Below are 27026 nucleotides of genomic sequence, written 5' to 3'. Positions count from 1 at the left end.
TGTTAGGGAAAGGTTTCAGTCCTCATAAATTACAACATATACAGTGGCTTCAGAAAGTATTCACACCCCTTGACTTTCTCCACATTGCTGTTATAGCCTGCATTTAAAATGGATTAAATTGAGAGGTGTGTCACTGGCCTACCCACAACACCATAATGTCAAAGTGGAATCATGCATTTAGATTTTTTTACAAAATAAATAAAAATGAAAAGCTAAAACAGAGGCAATAAGTATTCAACCCTTTTGTTATGGCAAGCCTAAATAAGTTCAGGAGTAAATATGTGCTTAACAACTCACATAATAAGTTGCATCGAGTTTATTGGCTGTGATAAGAGAAAACTGAGATTGGTTCAACATTGTAGTTACTACACAATACTAACCTAATTGACAGAGTGAAAAGAAGGAAGCCTGTACAGAATACAACATTCAAAAACATACATCCTGTTTGCAACAAGGCACTAAAGTAATATTGCAAAAAAAATCACTTTTTTCCCCTGAAGAAAGTGTTACATTTGGGGTAAATCAAATACAACAAATTACCGAGTACCACTTCATATTTTCAAGCATAGTAGTTGCTGCAACATGTTATGGGTATGCTTGTAATCGTTAGGGACTGGGGAGTTTTTCAGGGTAACAAAGAAACAGAAACAGAATTGAGCTAAGCACAGGAAAAATCCTAGAGGAAAAACTGATTTCCACCAGACACTGAGATTAATTCACCTTTCAGCAGGACAATAACCTAAAACAAGGCCAAATATACACTGGAGTTGCTTACCAAGAAGACAGTGAATGTTCCTGAGTGGCTGAGTTAATTGACTTAAATCTACAGCAATACCTGAAAAGGGTTCCCTAGCAATGATCAACAACCAATTTGACAGAATTGCTTGAAGAATTTAGAAAATAATAAAATGGGCAAATGTTGCACAATCCAGGTGTGGAAAGCTATTAGAGACTTACCCAGAAAGACGCACAGCTGTAATTGCTAACAAAGGTGCTTCTACAAAGTAATGACTCAGGGGTGTGAACACTTATGTTAGATATTTCAGTATTTAATTTAATAAATTTGCAAAAATCTCTAAAAACATGCATTCACGTTGTCATTATGGGATATTGTGTGTAGTAGATGAGATCAAAAAAATGTAGTTAATCTATTTGGAATTCATGGCTGAACCAACAAAAAGTGGTATAAGTCAAGGGGTAGGAATACTTTGATGGCACTGTACCACTTATCAATATACATTGGAACATGATCAAGAGACATTCCAAGAGTGTCTTAGGGATATGCAAAAAACATTTCAAATTCACATGCGTATAATACACACGTGTACATGTGTGAAATAGGACAAATGTAAGCACATCCACCCAATTATTATTACATTGTGTACATGGCAAGAAGTAGCAGAGGAGCTTCACATAATAGAATCATAGCAAACCAACTACTGTTTGGATCCAATGCAAATCAGATTTTAGCCACAGGTTTGCAGTATGGCAATGGGAAATATAAATACATGACATTTAGAGGTAACATACTATGCAATGTTCAACAGTAAATACTGTACATATAAAATCACAGCTCATGCTCTCACAAAATAGTGTTCATCCATACAACTTTTAACCACAGTCTTACTCTCCAACCACACTGATCGACAAAAATAAAACTACCACTCATGCTTCTAATTGTGCTTGGTCAGTGAGTGCCTCAATCACCATGCAGTGCCTGGCAAGCAGACAGGAGTCAATGTGCTTTCAAATATATAAAAATATATATATAGTCCCTCAAAAGTTTCATCGCCACATGCAAGTGTGTTAGATCGTAGATGTATGGGGGCCTAAACTAAGGTGGTACGGCAACGAGGGAGTATCCACAGCTTCCTGTACCATTCTGAAATTATACAGTAGTGTGGTTGGAAACAAACGAAAGGCAACAAGCCAGCTTATGTTATGAGCTTATGAGAGATATCAGTGCAGCAGTGTGATGAAGTCATAGACTTGTCACATACACTACATAACCAAAAAGTATGTGGACACCTGCTCATCGAACATCTCATTACAAAATCATGGACAATAATATGGAGTTGGTCCCCCTTTGCTGCTATAACAGCCTCCACTCTTTTGGGAAGGCTTTCCACTAGATGTTGGAACATTGCTGCAGGAACTTGCTTCCATTCAGCCACAAAAGCATTAGTGAGGTCGGGCACTGATGTTGAGTGATTGGGTCTGGCTTGCAGTCGGCATTCCAATTCATCCCAAAGGTGTTTAATGAAGTTGAGGTCAGGGCTCTGTGCAAACCATTTCTATATGGACCTCACTTTGTGCACGGGGGCATCATGCCGAAACAGGAAACGGCCTTCCCCAAACTTTTGCCACAAAGTTAGAAGCACAGAATTGTCTAAAATGTCAGTATGCTGTAGTGTTAAGATTTCCCTTCACTGGAAGTAGCCTGAACCATGAAAAACAGACCCAGATCTTTATTCCTCCTCCAAATTTACAGTTGGCACTATGCATTCGGGCAGGTAGCGTTATCCTGGCAGCTGCCAACCCCACATTCGTCTGTCGCACTGCCAGATGGTGAAGTGTGATTCATCACTCCAGAGAACGCGTTTCCACTGCTCCAGAGTCCAATGGCGACAAGCTTTACACCACTCCAGCCAACGCTTGCCATTGCGCATGGTGATCTTAGGCTTGTGTGTGGCTGCTCGGCTTTGGAAATCTATTTCATGAAGCTCCCGATGAACAGTTCTTGTGGTGACATTGCTTCCAGATGCAATTTGGAAGTCGGTAGTGAGTGTTGCAACCGAGGACAGACGATTGTTACGTGATACGAAGCTTCAGCACTTAGCGGTCCCGTTCTGTGAGCATGTGTGGCATACCACTTTGCGGCTGAGCTGTTGTTGCTCATAGACATTTCCACTTCACAATAACAACATTTAAAGTTGACCGGTACAGTTATAGCAGGGCAGAAATTTGACAAACTGACTTGTTGGAAAGGTGGCATCCTATGACGGTGCCAGGTTGAAAGTCACTGAGCTCTTTAGCAAGGCCATTCTCCTGCCAATGTTTGTCTATGGAGATTGCATGGCTGTGTGCTCGATTCTACACACCTGCCAGCAACGGGTGTGGCCGGAATAGCCGAATCCACTCATTTGAAGGGGTATCCACATACCTTTGTATATCTATAGTATACTTTAACATTTATAATACTTGCCTCGCTATACTGAATGGTGGATTAAACCACACTAATAAACCCACAGAAACTGTAATAAGCAGAGGCACAATAACATGAGTCATTCTTCATTCCAATATCTTTCTTGCCGACTATGTAAACTACGTACAATTGAGTTCCACATTAATGTTAGTGTTAGTAAGGCTTTATATCAATGAAGTAAATTGGGTGACGATAGCTCAGATATATAATTTACATAGGTGTTACTTAAGCATTTCTTGTAGTTATAATTTTCTGTGCAAATTTCTTTGTAGGCTAGGTATATGTTACTGGCAAGATGGAATATATCAACTTACAAAAAGTTTGTTTACACACACACAAGATCAGTTAAAGCCTTTGTGAGTTGAGCTCAGAGTATCTAATAACACATCAATCGTATAGGTCAAGAGCACTGGACTGTGAACAATCCTGGGAGTTCAATGTATGGAATGCAAATCAGTCTGCCGTTGGTGGAAGTAATGTGTCAACACTAACAATATGTTAATACAGTTGGTTGCAGCAGCAAAACCGATGCATTTTGCAGTTGAAAAACATTCCCAATCTTGATTGATGACCACAACAAAAGTGACTTATGAAGAATGTTCAACCTTGAGACTCAACATCCTGGCCATACAGTCCAATCAAATCACCAAGAAGCAGGGCTTTTGGCAAGTCTAGCCCTGGACTTCCCACAGAGAAAAAACACATTCCTTTTTTGGTTCAGGATTAAGACAGTTCTATGTGAGAAAGCTGTCACGGAGAGGCATTGTGTTGGTCCTGTATAGTTCATTGGTCTCTGTTACCAATACAAAATGCTACTGTAGCAATGTTCACGCTCCTAAAAACAGACCAAAAGCACATCAACATTGTAGCTTGAATCTAACAGGTGATCGTGAGAGCACCTGACAGCTTTATCCCTTATGATGTAGCTAGTGTTTTTCATATAACTGCTGAATAACTAGTGTTTCTAAAAAGCTTCACTTCAATTTCTCCAAAGATGCTTTGAAAGCATGTAGCATTGAAACAGTTTCATTGAGACATTTTTGCTACAACCTTCTCTCTTAGGAAGTCAGTGATGTGATTTAAACAGGCACTTAATCCATGATAAAAGATGAACCTGCACCTGACAAAGTGTTCCATTTGGCTCTCTTATTTCCATAGAAAATAAGTGCCATGAACATACTACACACAATGGGTATGGTTTGGCTAAAACATTTTGGATAACCCCTTGGTTAGAAGAGTAAAGGCTGGATGCAAGGCACAAAGGCTGGGATAGTCTGTAGCCTGTTCTCAAACTGGTTTAACCAGATCATTTGGATTAAGGGTCATCTCAACCGGGTTATGCAGTAATGGATCAGAGTAAAAATAGAATCCAACAGAGCAGGCCCTGAATAGGTGCTTGAAGTGCCCTTAAGCTGTGTGTCCATCACACTTAAGGTGTCAGTGAAAAGGGCAAGACTGTTCACAATAGCAATATTATGAATAGCTTGCAGTGAGCTTATTTGTATGTTTCTTATAGCGATTCAAAACTAGCAGGCCTCTAAACCAGAGACAGAGTGGCTGGCATGTGCCACGGCTGGGATGAAGGGTGGTTCAGTGAAGTGAGCTATAACACCGGAGTTGAATGTCGAGTTGAAGTGTTGGAGGTGCAGTGAGGTCAGAGGAGCTTCCGAGCAAGGCTGCAGGTTGTGCTTGCAGTGTTGGGTGGTGAGATCACATCAGGTCTCAAAGTACTTGTAGATGGCCGTGACGTAGGTCATCACACTCTGCCAGTCTGGTCTCTCAGTACTGGCCATCTCATTGAGGTCCTGCAGCACAGAAAATAAGACCACGGGGGTGACAGAAGCTTTGTCGTTAAGACACATAATGCCTTGGAAAAAGTCCTTGCCATTTGTTCATCTTTGTATTATTTATATATATATATATATATGTATATATATATATATGTTTGTTAAAAAAAAATATGAAATAACATGCTGTTGTTATCTAGGTCAGAGTTCCACAATCTGACAAGAAATAACTGTGGAGGTCAGAAATGGGCTTTTGTGGCATAAATTCTGAAAAGAATATCCTCTACGGGAGTCTGCCTATAAGAGCCAGTGAGTACAGTCCACAATCTCAACGCCTCACAGAAAACATACCATCCTCAACATGCAATAGAATAGCAGGCCACAATTCATAACTGTGCCAGTGACATTGTGGTGATTTTAAAAGGTGAAATGAGCCTGAAAGATTCTCTTTTCAAAAATAGAATTTTTTAAAAAGCATGTCAGATATAGTTTTGAATATAATCCTGTGAATATATTCAGTTCAGTTAATCTTTCACTTACCAGAGTGGACTTGATCCCCACACTCTCTGCAGCCTGGAAGGCTAGTGTGAAATTTCGCCTCTAAAGATAGGGAGACAAAAACGCACTATAATGATCCCTGATGACAGATTAATGAGACAACTGTAAACAATAGCTAGGCTTTCATCCAATTGGTGACAGATTTATGTATATATTAAAAAATCTACATAAAAACAATATGCACATTCTCCCACCAGAGTTTCCATCAAACTGACTTGTTGCAGATAAAAAAGTATATGCGTGCTGACGTAGTGGTTATGTTCCCATGTACCGAATAAAAAAACAAAGTTAAATGGGCTTCCATCGCAACTTCAACTCTAATGATTATTTTGTCAAAAATTGTTGCGATAAATAGCAAACTTCCACAAGCTGGTTTTAGCACACGCTCTCTAGATTTGGCTGAAAGTGGACAGGGGGTTATATGATTTGAAAAGAGCAAGAACTGTATTTAATAAATTGGCAGCCAAGCACCGATCATCATGTCATCAGCATTCACATAATAGCCTACCTTTGATATTTAGCCTATTGTAAATTCGCATGATTACCGTACACTCAACCACAAATCAACTTTTGATGCTTTTCCGAGTCGTGGTGGTAGGCCCATATTATCTTGTGACTCAGAGTTTACTTCGATATGATGGTTATTATAATCAATATTTGCACATAAAGGCATTTCCACTGCATTTCTTGAATAATTAATTTTAGTCACAAAAAGATCCCACCAGGTCGAACGAAACAAATTGTCTGTCGACATTTATGAATTTGCACCAACATTTCCTGTTTCCATAAGCCCTGTTGTGACTTATTTTAGTCAGGTGATTCTTCCACATGTAATGGTTGGATGGAAATCTGGATATAGTTCTGACACATTGTTACTCATCATCATCATCATCATCATCATCATCATCACCACCATAGTAGGAGGTAGGCTTGCCTTGTCCTGGCTCGTGAGCTCCTGGTAGGGGATGTGAGCAGGCAGGTAGGTGTGGAGCATAGCACAGAACGCAAGGCCGTCGTTCCAGCTGCTGCTGAAGTTTGTTATGTCGATGTTCTGCCAGAAAGAGGGGCAAAGGGTTAATTCCATTGTAGTGCAAATGTACAGTGTAAAGACATGTGGGATGCAGGAGGAGTTTGGTATTGATAATACAATATATAATTGGGTCAGGTCCCAGACATTGGTCCTAAAAGCACCATGTGGTTTCATCCTACTAGTAGCTATAATGTCTAAAATAAACAGGCTTGTGTTCCCCATGAACAAGCTGTTTTATGAGAATGACCTTGTTTCTCTGAAGGATAAGGTCATATACACTGAGTGTACAAAATATTAAGAACACATTGCAAATATTGAGTTGCACCTCTTTTTGCCCTCAGAACAGTCTCAATACATCAGGTCATGCACTCTACAAGGTGTCGAAAGCATTCCACAGGGATGCTGGCCCATGTTGACTCCAATGCTTCCCACAGTTGTGTCAAGTTGGCTGGATGTCCTTTGGGTGGTGGACCATTCTTGATACACAAGGGAAACTTTTGAGTGTGAAAAACCCAGCAGCGTTGCAGTTCTTGACACATCACATTTACATAAGTATTCAGATCCTGTACTCAGAACTTTGTTGAAGCACCTTTGACAGCAATTACAGCCTTGAGTCTTCTTGGGTATGACGTTACAAGCTTGGCACACCTGTATTTGGGGTGTTTCTCCCATTCTTCCCTGCAGATCCTCTCAAGCTCTGTCAGGTTGGATGGTGAGCGTCACCGCACAGCTATTTTCAGGTCCCTCAAGGACATTTAGAGACTTGTCCGGAAGCTACTCCTGCATTGTCATAGCTGTGTGTTTTGGGTCGTTGTCCTGTTGGAAGGTGAACCTTCGCCCCAGTCGAAGGTCCTGAGCGCTCTGGAACAGGTTTTCATCAAGGATCTCTGTACTTTGCTTCGTTCATCTTTCCCTCGATCCTGACTAGTCTCCCAGTCCCTGCCGCTGAAAAACATCCCCACAGCATGATGCTGCAACCTCCTTGCTTCACGGTAGTGGTGCCAGGTTTCCTCCAGACGTGATGCTTGGCATTCAGGCCAAAGAGTTCAGTCTTGGTTTCATCAGACCAGAGAATCGTGTTTCTCATGGTCAGCTTCCTTTAGGCAAACTCCAAGCGGGCTGTCATGTGGCTTTTACTGAGGACTGGTTTCTGTCTGGTGGAGTGCTACAGAGATGGTTGTCCTTCTGGAAGGTTCTCCCAACTTCACAGAGGAACTCTGGAGCTCTGTCAGAGTGACCATCAGGTTCTTGGTCACCTCCCTGACCAAGGCCCTTCTCCACCGATTTCTCAGTTTGGCCAGGTGGCCAGCTCTAGGAAGAGTCTTGGTGGCTCCAAACTTTTTCCATTTAAGAATGATGGAGGCCACTGTGTTCTTGGAGACCTTCAATGCTGCAGAAATGTTTTTGTACCCTTCCCCAGATCTGTGCCTTAACACAATCCTGTCTCTGAGCTCTACAGACAATTCCTTTGACCTCATAGCTTGGTTTTTGCTTTGGAAGCGAAATAAACGCACACCTGTTTAGGCGAGGTGCTGGCTAGTGGAGTAGAACACTTGAAAAATAAAAAGTAGAGCTGCACACTCTAGGAGCTCAGATGAAATAACTCAATAACCAACATTGACAGACAAGCTGTCTACTTCATTGGTTTTTGCTGACATGCACTGTCAACTGTGGGACCTTATATAGAGAGGTGTGTGCCTTTCCAAATCATGTCCCATCAATTTAATTTACAACAGAAGGACTTCAGTAAAGTTGTAGAAACATCACAAGGATGATCAATGGAAACAGGATGCACCTGAGCTCAATTTCAAGTCTCATAGCAAAGGGTCTGAATACTTATGTTAATTAGGTATTTCTGTTTTTGAAATGTTCAAAAATGTCTAAAAACCTGTTTTTGCTTCGTCATTATTGGATATTGTGTGTAGATGTTTTTTTTTTAAATCTATCAACTTTAAAATAAGGCTGTAACATAACAAAATGTGGAAAAAGTCAAGGGGTCTCATTACCTTCCGAATGCACTGTAAATCTTTTGTCTTGCCCATTCACCTTCTAAATGGCACACATACAGTACACAATCCATGTCTCAAGGCTTAAAAGTCCTTCTTTAACCCATCTCCTACCCTTCATACACTGATTGAAGTGGATTTAACAAGTGACATATATAAGGGATCATAGCTTTCACCTGGTCAGTCTATGTCATGAAAGAGCTGGTGTTTTGAAATGTTTTGTATACTTAGTGTATGTTGATTGAGTATGATGTGTATGCTCAAATTAATCTGACCAGATGCAACTATCAATCAAATATATTTTAAAGCCTTTTTACATCAGCAGTTGTCACAAAGTGCTTATACAGATACCCAGCCTAAAACCACAAAGAGCAAGCAATGCAGATGTAGAAGCACAGGGGCTAGGAAAAACTCTCTAGAAAGGCAGGAACCTAGAGAGGAACCAGGCTCAGAGGGGTGGCCAGTCCTTTTCTGGCTTTGCCGGCTGGAGATTAAAAGTACATGACCATTAAGGCCAGATAGTTCTTCAAGATGTTCAAACGTTCATAGATGACCAGCAGATAAAAATGACTAGCAGTGTAAAATAATAATCAGTGGTTATAGAGGGTGCAACAGGTCAGCACCTCAGTAGTAAATGTAAGTTGGCTTTTCATAGCCGAGCACTTAGTTGGTCGAGACAGCAAGTGTGGTAGAGAGAAAAAGTGCGATAGAAACTAGATTTCTGTTAGCACATTATAATCCTGACAGGATTGTTTCCTCAGCTACAGCAACAACAAAATAATCCCCCCCAAAAACAAAGATGGTTATTTTCCATCCCACTAGCGCAATGCATTACATCCCAATGCTCTCCTCCCAGCCAGGCAAACCACAGCTTTTCTGTCAGGCAGTTGAAAGGACGTGTGTAATTTGGCACACTTCCTGAAGAGGACCTCTGTAAAGGGGGAACCATGACGACCATTCACTCTCTGCACCAGAACCAACAAGACCATTGAAAACAAAGCTGTTTCAATATGATAGAGTGAGTCTTAAAAACATGCCCTAGATAGCAAATTCAAGAAATCAATCTAGTTGATTTATAGTAGCTAAATGTTTATTCCCTCTCTGGATGACGTTTGAAGCCGTGCCCAGGCACTGTTGGTCAAATCCCATGCTTTAGAGTAGGAGAGGAACCATAAGGACAACACAATAAAACTGACACAAGTCCTCATGACATCTAGAATGGTTTAGGAATTGAAAAGGAGAGCATAAAGGATGCACTGATATAGGTGGCTTTTAAAACTCAATCAACTAGACCTCTGGAGGAATAAAGAACATTCTGACAATGCTATTGAATTAGACTGTCATTAATGAACCTCACACCAGATATTTTAACTTCTAAAAAACCATCCATTGGATCAGTCTCACTGTTGAGATATTTAACTAAATAAATGATCATCAACAGGCGAGTCAGTGACATGAGAGGTGAAATGACCCGAGATATCATTCTCATCCCAACCCGTCTGTTCTGACTGAACAACATATACCTGGTAGCCCTCAGTCTTCTTCTGGCACCACTTGAGCAGTGCGTTCCTCTTGGAACCCCCATACTCCCGGGCCAGCGCTGAGAGTGGGTCCTTCCGCTCCTCTCTGAACACACATCACATAGGAAAGGGCAGAGAATCATTTGAATTAATACACATATCCAGATTCCATGTACCTGGCTAGTCCACACAGTCCATTGAAGCCTAAATGCATTAGTCAAAATCAGCGTTGTAGTACTCGAGACTCGCTCTCGACTCGCTCTCGAACCCCTTGCCTCCCTCCCGGTATTGACTTGCTCTCGAACCCCTCCTGGTCTTGGGTTTGACTCGATTGAATCAGTCTTGCTTTAAGTGGTCTCGAAAACAAAACTGGTAAAAATATAATGTTAACCATACAAAGGACTTAGTGGACTCATATGTATCGTATGAAAGGTATGGAGCTGATAAGGCTGTTACCGGAGGCGGCTGCGTGCAGTGGGGGTGACAGAGGCGGTGGGGGAGGAGGACAGGGAGGAAGCAGAGCCCATGGCCATCAGAGAGGACGAGGTGCCACCCTCAGGGGCAGAGATGTCCCTCTTCATCTCCTCACTGCTCCTACGGGACACTGGCCACCACACAAACAGACAACGATACAGTGTGGCTGACACGTCTTCACAGCAAGTGACACCTCAAAAGTCTGATCTGTGCTGTGTGTGCATGGTAGGGGGAAGCATGCCAATAAAATATTTTGTCAAATGTCATTGATTTCTTTCTCAAAATGCACTTAATTTTACTGGCAACCATTTAAAAGAATTGCAGATTTATTTCAAGTTCGATTCCTATTTCCATGACTTGTGATACCTGATATGGCCATGGCCTTAGATGAGTCCATGTTTGAGACCCTCTGGAGAGCAGAGGCAGGGCGGCTGGCAGAGGAGCCCCTAAGATGATGCTCTGCTGTGGAGGGAAGGACAGAGGCAGTATTAACAACCCCACAACCCCACAACCAAATATGACTTTCAAGCAAGAAGGATGTGTGGTCAAAAGCAACATTCCAGGCCTGGAACTGTCAAGTACCATGGAAGGAAGTTAATTTTCCATGCAAGAAAACAGCCGGGATATTAAACTAAACATTGTAGGCTATGACCACTATAGTACGTTCACATGTATAGGCCTTTGAACATGGAGTTAGCAGGGCTTCATGTTTACCCACCCATGGTGATTTGTTACACCTCCCTCACCAAATGAAAGTCAACATGAAGCTCTGCTGACTGCACGCTCACCTCCTCAAGGGCTAATTACACCAACCCCCCTGCTTGAGGCAAGGCACCACCACAATCGCTGAAATATAGCCACATAATTTGAGGACTCACTGAGGTCTAATGTCCAAGATGAAATTGTATTATTTTCCTGTGACAGATTAAACGCCTCTCTCATTTTGTTTAAGAGATACCGAATGAGATCCAGACATGGAGCTTTGTTTGTGCTACCGACTCACCTGGCATGCTGATGTCTGTGTAGCTGGGCCTTTTGTCATTCAGAGAGGAGAGGGGTTTGGCTGCTGAGATGGACCCAGTTATGGAGTGTCTCTGAAATAGACCAACAATCATTTGATTAAAACTCACATACAAAATGTCTTCATCCTCCCAACAGAAGTAGCCTACTGTTTGCCATTTCTGGAAAAAGGCCCAGCTCGAAGAGAGGTCATTTGGACAGCAGCATTAGCAATAATCTTGTGACTGCAGAGGAGAAAAAAAATAAAAAAGATGAAACAACAAGACTAACTTATGAAAGTTGTATGAGGAAACAGAAAAACCCATCTCTCCATCTCCCCCTGAACTCTGATCCTTTTATATGAGAATACCAGATTCTCTACTAGAATAATGCATGTCAAATATCCAAGGCTCAGATTTCCCCCCTCTGTCCACAGTATTACATGGCCTGACTGAATGTGTCAGTCTACTGTATAGCACCGCAAAGTTCATGACAAAGGTGGTAGTCCTTGAGCCATGAAGCTCATTATGTTCTCAAAAATGTGTGAGAGTTTAAAACATGAGAAAAAGGTGATATACCTGTATGGGTGTGATGGCGGCTGCAGGAGGGGTCTTCATGGGGCTGGGACTCAGGGGAGTGCGTGGTAATGTGGCAGCAGGTGCTGTGGGAGCAGCAGGGGCAGCGGTCAGGGGGACTAGGCCTGTTGTGAACAGAAGAAGACACAAATCAGTCACATCAGGTAGAAATCCCACAGTAATAGAACTCCACTGTATAAGGAGCAGTGATGCTGGTAGGCTCATTACTAGGAATGTACAGGTCAAAGTAGAAGTCAGAAAAGGGGTCCATATCTTACACTCGCAGGTTGGGGTACCTTGTGAGGAGGCATTGTCGAAGCTCTTGATGAGGGTTTTGACGGTGGGAGAGGGCTCTGAGGAGGTAGAGGAGCGACGGCTCAGGCCCATACCCTGCCTCAGTGCAGCCAGATCCCTCTCCACTGCATTCATGTAGTTATACACCCTTCCCCTCTCCTCATCCTGCCTGAGGAGATAAACAAAAACACACACATACCAAGGCACATCAGGTGTCACATCACCCATTTCATGTGAATGAAAATACAGACCAGCACATCCAGCTTGATAAACCCAAATCTGCACACATACATCTCCCTTAATGATCACAATACAGCTGGCGCTGGCTGATGAGACACTTGGAATCAAGCACAGCGTGTTCCTCAGTGTCTCTTACTTGCGGTTCTTGACATCCTCCAGCTCCTTGCCCAGCTTCTCGTTCTTCTCCTGGGCCTCGCGGAGACGGTGACGCATATCCCCAATCTCCTCCTGTGCTTCCGACTTGATGTCATTAGCGATGACCACGGCCGTCTGTAGATCAGCCTGGAACTGACGCCACTCTGCCGACTCTTCCTGAACACACATACACACACACACACAGCGAAACAAAACAAACAAGCGCATCATGAGATACGGCCCTCTGAATGCTGAGGCTGTATGATCAATCCCATCTAATAAGATCATTTTTTGGAACCAAACGTTATTATATTGCTTTCCAGTGAATTCCAGTTGTAATGAACATGGCCCAAACCATAGGGCTGCTGTGCTTGACCGTGTCAGTGAACCCTTGTCCTCAGATGGCCCTGTCCACTCACCCTCAGCCTCCGGTGGAGAATCTTAATCTCCCGCTCCATGTCATGCTTCTGGTCCTGTAGTTTTTGCACAGAGTCTGAGGGAGGAAGCAGATACATGGCTGAGTTCATGTGAACAGGCCACAGGATATATTCACACGCAGCACAGGAAGAGAATCTGCTTTTAAAAAATTCAAGCGCCAATAGAGGCCTTAGTAGCACCAACTTATGAAACTGGGAGTTAGGGTTAATTGTTGTGTAATTCAGTCTATGAAGTAAACTGAACCCCATTGATGGCAATATAGCTACACATCAAGGAGTCTCAAAGGCAAAACATTATTGACTTGTTAGGTAACAACAGTTCATACGTGTGCCTTTTGTTAGTCTGAGAGACCTATAACCACACAAATAAACAAAGGTGTGAGTACAGAAATCTCTTATTCTAACAGAGGACCATTCACACTTTCCTCAGGCTGCAAGAAGCCTGACACAGCCACCATGTGGCCAAAAGTGGAAAATGCATTGTGGGGCTCCAGTGTTATGTGATATGATGACGAGGGTTCTATGTTTCCCCCCCTGACCCTAGCCCACTCACTCTCCAGGTCTGTGATTATGAGGTTGTCGTGGAGTTTGACGGCTCGGTGCTGCTCCACCTCATCTTCCAGCTCAAATATGGTCTCCTTCATGTCCCCGATCTCAGTCTCCTTCTCCAGCAGCTCACTGCGCTGTTTCTCCAGCCCACGCTTCTGCTCAGCCATCTGCTTCTGCACCTGCTCCTGGAAGTCCTGGTACTCCCCATCCAGCTGCACACACCACCCAGGACAGAAGAAATCAATCCTCTCATTCATTAACTAATGGCCCAAATGAATACTCATTCTTTTTTCCCCAGTGGTGAGGGAATGCAGTGGTTCGTCCTTTAAAAGTTGAAGCGTACTGCAGCACAGCTTGTATGGTGCCACAGAATTCTATGGCGCGTTATTTAAGTGTGAACCACTGGTACCATTAATGCTAGTTAGTGCTAGGTTGACCTCCAGAGGGCATCTTTGAGAAGCATTTGATAGCCTTCTATAGTGGCTGTAATAGAAAATTGAAACCCTTTATTTGTAAGAACATAGTATATGGGACTGATTAAGAAATGTTGCTTAATTCATTTAATAAAAATTGTGTTTCTATTCCAAGAAAAACCCTCTGAATTTCCATTAGGATGGAACGGGAAAAAATGGTGCTGTACAACGTGACGGTCGGAGGTAGGCTACAGTACTGGGCTATTTAGCTAAAGAATCCCTGTGTCATGCGGGCACGTAGGAGACCGGGGTTCAATTCCCCGACGGGGAGGAAGGAGTAGGCTGCCCTTGTAAATAAGAATTTGTTCTTAACGGACTTGCCTAATTAAATAAAGGTTACACTAAGAGCATAACATTTCTATACCCTAATTGAATAATTGTAGTCTAACCAATACCCAAACGGTAATTCAGTCAAAATAAAAATCTCATTGATTTATCAAGACCAGTCTCCCATGCTTGTCTCAGAGCAGCGCTGAAACAGTGATAAAATAGTTGTAGGCTATTGCTTCTAACTTCAATATGCTCTTTAAATAAATAAGACCTACACCACTTAACAGCACATTACTTAACACTAGTGAGACTCATGTTGCCTACAGTATATCGAAAAACATGAAGTGACTCTCCGCCAATAATTACATAGAGGATATTTCTGTAATTCACTGATATATATTCCCATAGTAATTCGTTATGGATCCATAACTAAATAAACATCGGCATTTTGAAAAAATATTTTTATCATTATTTTATTAACGAAAGCATAAAGATGCCATTATTAGTTACATTGTTTTAGGTCGGGCTTCTGTGCGTGGCTCTGCGGCCCATCCCGTGCCCCCTGCCTTGAACCATGCGCACTTTTAGTGGATACAGCTGGAGAGCTGCAAGGCAATCCCATTGTGCACCACTCAGGACCAATATATATTGTCCTGCTAATAACAGGGTTAATAATATATGTGCGAATATCCAAGGGGCTTTTATATAATTCTAAATGAATAATAAATCACTTTGTTTAAAACAATAACAATATTTGAGATGATTTCATTTTCAAATAACGTAAAATGAGCGAGAAAAAGGCCATTCTTGAACATGGGGTGATTTACTAATTTGTTATTTAGAATGATTTATTTCTGTTGAGTCATGCTGATGGCAGAGTCAGGATTTGGCATAAATAGCATGAATCCAAAGACCCATCCTGCCTGGTGTCAATGGTATAGGCTGGTGGCGGTGGTCTACCGCCATCTGATCTGCAGCAACTATGTGATGCCATCACATCAGCATAGACCAACATTCCTGTGGATCGTTTCCGAATTGTAGAAACCACGCCACGAATAATTCAGGATGTTCTGGATGAAAAGGTGGGTCTGTCCCGGTACTAGATGGGTGTACCTAATAAACTGACCAGTGAGTGCATAAAGCAGACAAATGCATTTCTATGAAAGCTTTAAAGTAACTGTCCAGTGAAAATCTAACTTTTAAAAGTTCAAATTCTGTTAACTCATACCCAAATAATGTTGTTGACTCGTCCTATAAGCATAAATTAAAGAAAAAAAAACACTTAAACCCCACCTAAAAAATGCTTTCTATTTCCTCATAATGTAATGTCACGTTGGCTCATTTGCTGAGCTGGCCAATCAGCTGTTTACTTGTCATGAATATTCTTAATGACCGGTATATGGCCACACCATTCTGTTGTTGGGTACGACCCACACCATTCAAACACAGAAAAGCTGCTTTTTAACATACTTAATAAAAAAAAATTGGAAGGAAAACGATTTCACTCATAATTAATTAAAAACACTGGACAGTTACTTTAAGGTGGTATAGAGGAAAGTGGACTTTTATGAACTTTTCAAAAGTTGGATACAGGAGACAGAAGCAACCATCAAAAGGGTGGAATGAAGGAAAGTGTACTACCTCTGTAGGATAGTATGTGTGTGGACTCACCTTATTGAGGGTGTCCTGCAGCCTGGTGACATCACTGCAGGCGTGGCCCAGATCCTCCTGCAGTTTGGCAGCCCTGCCCTCTGCCTCCTCCTTGTCCAGCCGAACACCCTCCAGCAGCTGGCAGATGTCACTCTTGTCTCCAGAGTTGTGGATTGAGTAGAGCTCAGCCACCTTCTGCCTCTCCTGGTCCAGCTGGGCCCTGCAGCGGCTCAGCTCTACCTGGTCACTGCTCACCGCTGCCTTGTACTCCTCCAGCGCTGCCACCATGGCCCCCCGGTCCTGCCTCTCTGACTCCATGATGCGCTCCATGTGGTGGTTTCTCTCCTTCAGAGTACCAATCACCTCCTGGGCCTCGGCGTTGTCCTGCTCAGCCATCTTCAGTGTGTTGCTGAGGTGCTGCTGCACCCCCAGTAGCTGCTCCCTCTCGAAGCGGGCGTTGTCAGCCAGGTCGACGTAGCGCTGCTCCAGCTCCATGTAGCGGCCGCTCTTGATGTCCTCCTCCAGGACGTAGGACACGTGGTGATCGTCCAGCAGAGAGCGGAAGTACTCAATCTGCCGGCCGTAGTGCTCCAGCTTGTCGCTCTGCTGACACAGAGAGTCCATGAGGATTACCTTCTCCTCCCCTAGCCTCTCGTTCTCTCCATTCAGCTCCTGGGTGATCTGCTGCAGGTCAGCCAGCTCCTGTAGTGTGGCCTGCAGCTCCTCGGCCGTGCTGTGCTGGTTCTCCTCCATTTGGTGTATTCGCTCTGTCAGGCAGGCCACAGACACCTCGCTGGCGTTGCCGCTGCTGCCCCGGCGCGAGCGCTCTCGGCTGGGCAGGCTCTCAGACTCGGAGGAGGAGGAGGCTCCGGAGGGGGCGTCCAGGGCATCGTCGCTGGATGTGACACCCTGGTAGACCTCGCTGGACTCACTGTCCAAGTTGTCCAATGAACCACCGTGCTGTTGGGCCGTCAGCAGGTCCTCCAGGGAGCCCGGGGCAGAGCCCTCCACAGAGGAAGTGAGGGTACCAGTGCACCTGACATCGCTGTGTCCGCTGCTGGCTGCCAGGTCTGGGCTCAGGGAGGCGTAGTTAAAGAGCTTGTCAGAGCCATCCAGCCTCTGCTCCAGGGAGAAGCCAAGAGCATTGAGTCGGTCCTTCAGCATGCGGTTCTCACTCTTCAACAGGTTCAGTTCCTCACGGATGGCATGGTTCTGCTCCTGCAGGAGGAGCAGCGTGGACTCCACGTCCGCTGCTGTGATGGCAGACACCTCCCTCTCTAGGGGCTTCTCATCCCCCCTTCCGCCTTCTCCCTCCTCTGGGGGCACCTCTTCCCGTCCCAGGCCCAGCTGAGCCCTCATGTCTCTCAGCTCGCTGCGCAGGTGCAGGATCTCCACGTCTTTGTTCTTGGCCAAACCCAGCAGGTCCTCCACCTTGGCCTCCAGGGCCACCTTGTCACTGATCTGGCTGTCTGATTTAGACTTGTTCATGCGGCCCTCTGACTCTGCTAGCTGCTGGCTGCGAGAGCGCTTTCCCTGGGCCACATCTCCCTGCCCTGCCCCTGATGACTGCTTCTTACTAGGCAATGTTCTGGATGTCCGCAGACGATCCCTTGATGAGTTGGGCTCCTTGGAGGTCGAGGACGTCACACGTTTGGCTGAGGAACCTTGTAAAGAGAGAGAACAGAGCAAGCATGAAATGCAGAGTAATAATAAATATGATGAAAATATACTAGGTCATTAGAGGTTAGTCAGCTAATATAAAGATATAAACAGATAATACCTGTGCTAGTCTTTGGTTTACTGTCTGGGTTCCCATTGCTGGTCCCCGTGGAGGCAGTCCTCTTATTCTTGGTCACAGTGCGGTTCGTAGCTGGAGTGCCCCCTGCCATTGCTGCTAGCAGATCATCATTGCTTTTAACCTGGAGAACAATCACATGAGAAAGATCACTTTAATACCACTCCCACTGATCCAGCCAGCCACCAGAAGAATAACTTAGCAATGTTCGGTACCATGGTAAACATGTACAAATGGGTGTTGGCAAAGTAGGCCATTGTATTTTTAAGCAATAGGGCATGAGGGGGTATGGTATATGGCCAAAAGAACACGGCTAAGGGCTGTTCTTATGCACGACGCAACGTAATTAGAGCAGTAACAAGACATTTGTCATACCCATGCTATACGGTCTGATATACCACGGCTAAAATCAGGATTCAGAGCTCGAACCACCTAGTTTCTAATACATAATATGGTAGAAGTGTACCTGGCTTAGTTACAAAAAGTGTAGTGGGATAATAGAAGTGTACCTTTGACAGTGGTGCTGTCGTGGTGGTCTTGGCTGCAGCCTTGCCGGTGGCTCCTGTAGCAGTGCCTTCAGTCTTCCCCCTCTCTCCACTCTGAGCCTTAGTCCCCACTGGCCTGCCTGTCTTCTTCATACTGGGCTCTCTGATGCCCATACATTTACACCTCAGTCTGGACACACAAAAAGGGTTAAGGATAACACATGTGGAAAGTGGAAAGATTACAATCAACTACATTTCATTGAAACAATTTCCATAAAAAGGAAAACACCTTATCTCCACAAGTCTGGAAAACAAGGCATTCTCCTTTGGAATTCATCTTGCTCAGTCTCAGATTTCCTGACTGTCAACTCCACTAGATGGCAGTCACTGGCTGGTTTGGGTCTAACTGGGGTTGTTCTGCAGTCAGACGTTCTTACTGTCACAGATGAAGATTTAATACACAATTCATGTGTATTAGCTCACAACTCACCCAGGTGCATGGACAACTGGCCTTGCTGTTATGATGACCACGGTAGGGAAAGTATTTGGGGCTTTATCTATGACAGCAGAGCTTATGAAACAGTGTTAAAGGGCAAATGAGGCAGTCTTTTTCATCCTGGGGAAAATAAATAAATCACATCAAGAAGTAAAAAAAAAAATAGGCTAGGTGTTGCGCACAAGAACATTTTACTTTTTGTCTTCAAGGAATGGTTGTGTAACATTGCAAGAGGCCCTGAGAATAGCCTAAAAATAAAAAGGAAATCTTCTAAATGGGTGAACCAATTAGCAGAGTAATGGCTTTCCAAAGGGCTCGGCAAGGCAATACAGGTCTTAGAGATAGTTTAAATTATACTGCCGGAGACGAGACGGTGGATCTCCGTAATAACCTTTCTTCTGTATGCTCTCCCCTAAGATTCCTACGATTGAACCCAACCTGCTGCTTCTGGCTATACCTCACTGCATAGCCTATGTGACCATTAAACCAAAACAGGCTTTCTGGGTGTCTTTGTGCCTGCTCTCAAGATGGGTGCAGATGGAAGTACCAACTCCCTGCCTGGAAAGTCTCTCATTGTTTAATCAATTAAGAAGACAAAAAGGTAGAGTAAATATTATACTTGCTTCATTTTAAAATATAAATTATATAGGGAGCATTTCTGGTAAAAGACAATTATCCAGGGCCTCCCGGGTGGCGCAGTGGTCTAGGGCACTGCATCGCAGTGCTAACTGCGCCACCAGAGTCTCTGGGTTCGCCCCCAGGCTCTGTCGCAGCCGGCCGCGACCGGGAGGTCCGTGGGGCGACGCACAATTGGGCTAGCGTCGTCCGGGTTAGGGAGGGTTTGGCCGGTAGGGATTTCCTTGTCTCATCGCGCTCCAGCGACTCCTGTTGGCGGGCTGGGCGCAGTGCACGCTAACCAAGGGGGCCAGGTGCACGTTGTTTCCTCCGACACATTGGTGCGGCTGGCTTCCGGGTTGGAGGCGCGCTGTGTTAAAGAAGCAGTGCGGCTTGGTTGGGTTGTGCCTCGGAGGACGCATGGCTTTCGACCTTCGTCTCTCCCGAGCCCGTACGGGAGTTGTAGCGATGAGACAAGATAGTAATTACTAGCGATTGGATACCACGAAAATTGGGGAGAAAAGTGGATAAAAATTAAAAATTAAAAAATAAATAAAAAAAGACAATTATCTGTGCCTGTAACAAAGTGAACTTTTCCTAAACTCTTTTCTTTGGCGTATTAAGAAATTCCAACTTTAAGCCAAAACTCTTTCAATTCTCTTTCTTCTTTAGACTAACTGACATAATCCATCAAAAAGAGTTGCAAATAAAGGGAACACGCCGTCTGGTCCTTGTGCTGGTGTTATGAGATCTTTCCAGAGCTTTTCTAACAGCTCCCCGTTGTCCTTCCTCACCTCGTTTATGGCAGAGCAGCAGAGGGCTTGTGCTCATGAGGAGTGGGCCTAAACTCTGCCTAATGTCTCTCAGCTGTGCGCAAGTGTGTGTGTGTGTTGCAACCCTGTGGTGGTGAGGTGCTTGTTTATTCAGACCCCCCATTGAAATATATCTAGTGTACACATTCCTGAACAGCCAGAGGGCAAGAGACAGGCCAGACCGTGAATGTTGAAATAACTAAAGGGAAATACAATACAGTAACATAGTACATACACCCTTATTGGCAGTGGAATATTAATGTAAAAATTAGTATTGGAATATTCCTTTACAGTTGCCCCTATAATGCAAAACAAAAACACAGAAATAGGGACATCTTGCAACAATAAGTGTTCTACTGAAGCCTATGCATTCCAGTCAGGTGTGCGTATGCCTGTCCTCACCCCCATCTGACCTCTGTTTGGATTGTGCAATGCGTGTTGCCAGCTGCTGACATGGGCTCTCAACTCACATACTGGGTAGGCTACAGTTGTCTGTAGCTCAGATGTGGGTCACACCAGATCACCCAAACTGGACCTAGAGGGCTGCTCTTTTCTGTAGCTATGAATGAATGGGACTGGGTGACAGAGGCTGGGGAATAAACTGACCTTCAGTCTACGCTCACCCGTCATAGAGTAACATGATGGTATGTCTTCTGTAGACCATCAGGTGTGAATTAATACTTCAATGCCTTTCTTATAGTCAACATACACTGAGTATACCAAACATTAGAAACACCTTCCTAATATTGCGACCCCCCCAGCACTGGTCCTGATGAATGGGCTAGTGATGCTCTTTGACTACAACAATGTCAGACTAATGAATGCATGGGACCCTTGGATTCAATCCAAGGCTGACCAGAAGGACAACTGTGCATAGTCAGTGTTCCCTATTGCTTATTTAACAATCCCATTAAAAGTGTGTGTGGGGTGGGGTGGGGGGGGGTGAGCAACCGTCCATAAATAAATTGACATACTCCTAACTGCCCCCTCCCTCTTCCTTATTCAGCATGCTTTGACTTCCCTTTCCATAACATCAGCTTCCTGTGGTGTCATCTCCTTTGAGTAAATCCTACAAGGATGAATGTGTGTGCGAGGACAAGTAGGCATCAGTGTGTTTGAGACAGAGCAGACAGTGTAACCTACTAACCTCTGATCTCACAGTCTAAAACATCTTTCAAAACTGAAGAGCCAGTCCTAACAGATCCAACCAAGACATTTTTCCTTTTAAGATTAAGATCACAAGGTCCAATCGAATTGTGACTCCAACTTTATCTCAACCCCTCCAAAAGACACACATACCTATACAGGATAGGAGAGGTTGGAGGAGGGGGCTGCCACACTGGGCACCTGTGGAGCTGTTGTTTTGGTGGGTTAAGTGCCTTTCTCAAGGGCACAACAGCTGGCAATGGCATTTAGGATTTGATACCGGCAGCAACCCTCCGGTTGCCAGCTCACTTCAGACCAGAGATTTGAACTGGCAACCCTCTGGTGGCCCCCCGAAAAGTGCACCGTTCCCGGGGGTACTCCAATACCGGGTAGATGCTGAACAAGGCAGTTACAGTATATCACAAAAGTGAGTACACCCCTCACATTTTTGTAAATATTTGAGTATATCTTTTCATGTGACAACACTGAAGAAATGACACTTTACTACATTGTAAAGTAGTGAGTGTACAGCTTGTATAACAGTGTACATTTGCTGTCCCCTCAAAATAACTCAACACAGAGCCATTAATGTCTAAACCGCTGGCAACAAAAGTGAGTACACCCCTAAGTGAAAATGTCCAAATTGGGCCCAATTAGCCATTTTCCCTCCCCGGTGTCATGTGACTCTTTAGTGTTACAAGGACTCAGGTGTGAATGGGGAGCAGGTGTGTTAAATTTGGTGTCATCGCTCTCACACTCCCTCATACTGACTGGTCACTGGAAGTTCAACATGGCACCTCATGGCAAAGAAATCTCTGAGGATCTGAAAAAAAGAATTGTTGATCTACATAAAGATGGCCTGGGCTATAAGAAGATTGCCAAGACCCTGAAACTGAGCTGCAGCACGGTGGCCAAGACCATACAGCGGTTGAACTGGACAGGTTCCACTCAGAACAGGCCTCGCCATGGTCGACCAAAGAAGTAGAGTGCACGTGCTTGGCGTCATATCCAGAGGTTGTCTTTGGGAAATAGACGTATGAGTGCTGCCCGCATTGCTGCAGAGGTTGAAGGGGTGGGGGGTCAGCCTGTCAGTGCTCAGACCATACGCCGTACACTGCATCAAATTGGTCTGCATGGCTGTGGTCCCAGAAGGAAGCCTCTTCTAAAGATGATGCACAAGAAAGCCCGCAAACAGTTTGCTGAAGACAAGCAGACTAAGGACATGGATTACTGGAACCATGTCCTGTGGTCTGATGAGACCAAGATAAAAGTATTTGGTTCAGATGGTGTCAAGCGTGTCTGGCGGCAACCAGGTGAGGAGTACAAAGACAAGTGTGTCTTGCCTACAGTCAAGCATGGTGGTGGGAATGTCATGGTCTGGGGCTGCATGAGTGCTGCCGGCACTGGGGAGCTACAGTTCATTGAGGGAACCATGAATGCCAACATGTACTGTGACATACTGAAGCATAGCATGATCCCCTCCCTTCGGAGACTGGGCCGCAGGGCAGTATTCCAACATGATAACAACCCCAAACACACCTCCAAGACGACCACTGCCTTGCTAAAGAAGCTGAGGGTAAAGGTGATGGACTGGCCAAGCATGTCTCCAGACCTAAACCCTATTGAGCATCTGTGGGGCATCCTCAGACGGAAGGTGGAGGAGTGCAAGGTCTCTAACATCCACCAGCTCCGTGATGTCGTCATGGAGGAGTGGAAGAGGACTTAAGTGTCAACCTATGAAGCTCTGGTGAACTCCATGCCCAAGAGGGTTAAGGCAGTGCTGGAAAATGATGGTGGCCACACAAAATATTGACACTTTGGGACCAATTTGGACATTTTCACTTAAGGGTGTACTCACTTTTGTTGCCAGCGGTTTAGACATTAATGGCTGTGTGTTGAGTTATTTGGAGGGGACAGCAAATGTACAGTGTTATACAAGCTGTACACTCACTACTTTACATTGTAGCAAAGTGTCATTTCTTCAGTGTTGTCACATGAAAAGATATACCCAAATATTTACAAAAATGTGAGGGGTGTACTCACTTTTGTGATATACTGTAACTGACTGTTCCTAGGCCGTAATTGTGAATAAGAATTTGTTCTTAACTGACTTGCCCAGTTAAATAAAAGGTTAAATAAATAAATGCGTGGAGCAACTCCCATTTCCCACTCCCTATTTGAAAAATCTATTTAATAATTAATCCCCCGATGGGGGATGTATTAGATAATAAACTGATATTAACAGATACTACACTTGATTAGGGTTGCAAAATTCTGGCAACGTTCAATAAATTCCCTGGTTTTCCACATTTTCTGCTTATTCCCTCCTGATTCCAGGATCCTCCAAACAGGATTTTGGGAAACCAGGGAATTTATTGAAAGTTCCCAAATTTTGCAATCCTACACTTGATCTGAGCCAAGTTAAGTTAACCCTATCAAGTACCTATTATGCTGGATTGGGAAACACTGTGCTATGCAGTGCATACAACAGAAAACATGGCTTGGACAGTCTGTATCGGAGTTTAGGGGATTTTGGTGAACAACTCACAAAAGGACGAGCCCACTCACAAAGGAGAATACAATCACACATGCACAAACATATTCTGTTTAAAGGGGGAATTGGCTCTGGAAGCCAAAACAGCCAAATACTCCATCTAAATCGATTCTCAATTATGGTCCAGTTCTAGAAACATTTATCCCTCTATTTTCATATCACATCAAAATAATTTCACAAATCCAAAATACACCTAAACTGTAGACTGTTTTAACCCGCTTTAACACATTTGCAGCCGACAGTATTTATCAGTGACAACTTTGTGGCATCCTTCTTCCGTTTACAGGTGTTCGGAGACACAGATAGCTAATTAGCACAGATAGTCCACTCCGTCTTCCATCTGTTTTCCGTAAACAAGCACTGTAACATGGAAATATGACCATGTGGGAACACTAACCCTATAAAAGGGGTGTATCAATGAAACTTATTTATTATTACTCGCCGATATGAAAGATAAGGTTCCAAAACCGTACCGCGAGCGATGGTGTGTATGTTCAGACCGAGCATTGCGACTCTTGACAAAACTTACCCTACAGAAGCCTTCGTCCAATGACTAATGTGTAATATAATGGAACTGAGAGTCATGACCAAGGGCTAGTGCTTAGGTAACCTCCAGCTTTAGGAATGTGCTTTGTTTGGCAGGGGTTTCCTTTCAAACTGCAAGAGGAACATTTCCAAGAACTGAAGATTTTTCACTTTGGGACATTTTTCCAAAAGGCAGGCTGCAGAGACAAGGAGGAGTAGGCTAGGCCTAATTCCTATTGCATAAGTCACATTCCTTGGACAGGACATTGAAGAGCAGACCATAAAAATATAGCTTAATGATACACTATGCAGAAATTTACCCACCATTTCCTGGTTGGTGTGGCCTAAAATTCGAATAGTTCACTTAATTTCAGTTTGTGACAAAACAAGCTAGTGTAGAGAATTATTGTACCATCTAAACCGCTGTGAAATATATTTTCCATAAACAAAAATATTGTATTTTCAGCTGGTGTACAAAACCAAAACCATACTGAACAAAAATATAAAATGCAACATGTAAAGTGCTGGTCCCATGCTTCATGAGCTGAAATAAAAGATCCCAGATATTTTCCATACGCACAAAAAGCTTATTTCTCTCAAATGTTGTGCACAAATTTGTTTCCATCGCTATTAGTGTGCATTTCTCTTTTGTCAAGATAATCCATCCACCTGACAGGTGTGGAATATCAAGAAGCTGATTAAACAGCATGCTCATTACACAGGTGCACCTTGTGCTGGGGACAATGAAAGGCCACTCTAAAATGAGCAGTTTTGTCACACAACACAATGCCACAAATGTCTCAAGTTGAGGGAGCGTGCAATTGGCATGCTGACTGCAGAAATGTCCACCAGAGCTGTTGGCAGAGAATTTAATGTTAATTTCTCTATCATAAGAAAAAGGTTGTTTTAGAGACTTTGGCAGTACGCCTGACCATCCTCACATCCGCAGACCACGTGTAACCACGGCAGCCCAGGACTTCCACATCCGGCTTCTTCAACTGCGGGATCGTCTGAGACCAGCCACCCGGACAGCTGATGAAACTAAGTATTTCTGTCTGTAATAAAGCCCTTTTGTGGGGAGAAACTCTTTCAGATTGGTTGGACCTGGCGCCCAGATTGGCCTATGCCCTCCCAGGCCCACCCATGGCTACGCCCCTGCCCTCCCAGACCCACCCATTGCCACGCCCCTGCCCAGTCATGTGAAATCCATAGATTAGGGCCTAATTAAATGTATTTCAATTGACTGATTTCCTTATATAAACTGTAACTCAGTAAAATCGTTGCGTTTATATTTTTGTTCAGTATAAAATATGCAAAAACGAAACTTTAACAGCTTTTTAGACTTACTTTCAATGAGAATTACAGATTTATAACATTGATATGTGAGTTTGGTCGGGTTGCCCAAAAAGTATTATTCCATGAAGTCAAATAAAGATGTCAGTTAAAAGATAAGACTCACAATTATTCTACTGTATATGAGAACAGTGTGCGTTTTAACAAAAATAAGTATGGCCTTTAAAGAAATCTCTAAATTACATGCGGTAATGAGTGACATGCTTCAAGTTCAAGGAATCAAACATTTAATTACATGACAATTGGTTACTAATGTAATGATGACATTTGAAATAGAGCAGTTGACAGAATGTCACCCAACTTGCCTTGCTTGTCAGCTATCAATCTAATAGCTTGCTGCCAACATTTTGTTACCTAGCCAAATGCTTGTTTTCCCAGTACTTGTATATGACTAACTAGCAGACATTGTTATCATTATAGGACAAGGAATACATTACTTTTAGTTCTATTTTCTAATCACGTTAGCTAGCCATCGTTTTAGCAAGCAAATCAATCAATACAGTCACTCATGAGTTGTCAGCTAACGTAGCTACCTACCGTCGCTAACCATTTAAGTTAGCTAACGTTAGCTGTGTCAAACTATTCAGCTATACTACCAAATAATTAGCTAGACAAAAATACACCCACCTAGCTAGTTGAATGTTCCAGGAGACGTGAACGCTGCAAGGATTTCATTAGCTTATAAGCTATCTAGCTGGCTAAAAGTCATACCTTGTCCTTGGCTTTTTCCATTTGATCCTTGAAGATTAAAGATGACTTCCGGGGTGCGAGTACATCTGAAGACAGCTTTGTAGCCGAGACAGATAGCTACTGGAGATTATCCCAATATTTCCATTGCAGCTGCATTGGTCCATTTGACACGATGCTTTTCAGTTGTCAATGCAGCAGCAAACAGCAGCCTGATTCTTGCTTGGTCAGTGCAATTCGGGATCCTTGGGACGTCCCTACCCATACATTAAAACCCCTTCCCAGAGCCTTGCCCTGGTCTGGAGAGCATCGTTCATAGATGCGCATTCTAGCTCTTCTATCTCCATCTTCTTCTT

At 43.7% G+C, this 27026-nt stretch overlaps 1 protein-coding gene and 1 pseudogene across 3 annotated transcripts; both read right to left on the bottom strand.

Moving 5' to 3' along the window:
• Positions 1 to 280: 280 nt before the first annotated feature.
• LOC129853396 (cytospin-A-like) lies at positions 281 to 27026 on the bottom strand. 3 transcript variants are annotated; one of them, XM_055919393.1, is made up of 16 exons: positions 26695 to 27026; positions 18507 to 18672; positions 17983 to 18121; positions 16224 to 17866; positions 13814 to 14021; positions 13243 to 13316; positions 12825 to 13000; positions 12433 to 12617; positions 12158 to 12279; positions 11584 to 11674; positions 10947 to 11042; positions 10563 to 10710; positions 10110 to 10212; positions 6485 to 6601; positions 5533 to 5592; positions 281 to 5010 (listed from the first exon to the last, which is right to left on the bottom strand). In XM_055919393.1, exons 2-16 carry the CDS (start codon positions 18654 to 18656, stop codon positions 4921 to 4923), a joined length of 3402 nt encoding a protein of 1133 aa, XP_055775368.1. In that variant the 5' UTR covers positions 18657 to 18672; positions 26695 to 27026; the 3' UTR covers positions 281 to 4920. The 3 variants fall into 3 exon arrangements, with proteins under 3 accessions (XP_055775368.1, XP_055775370.1, XP_055775369.1); XM_055919395.1 differs by having other exon boundaries at positions 12451 to 12617; XM_055919394.1 differs by having other exon boundaries at positions 26611 to 26700.
• LOC129854655 (U2 spliceosomal RNA) lies at positions 23658 to 23827 on the bottom strand (annotated as a pseudogene).

Source organism: Salvelinus fontinalis, chromosome 4 (genome assembly GCF_029448725.1).
Source record: "Salvelinus fontinalis isolate EN_2023a chromosome 4, ASM2944872v1, whole genome shotgun sequence".
Taxonomy (NCBI): domain Eukaryota; kingdom Metazoa; phylum Chordata; class Actinopteri; order Salmoniformes; family Salmonidae; genus Salvelinus; species Salvelinus fontinalis.
Note: the sequence above shows the minus strand (reverse complement) of the source record. Positions and strands in the feature narration are given on the sequence as shown.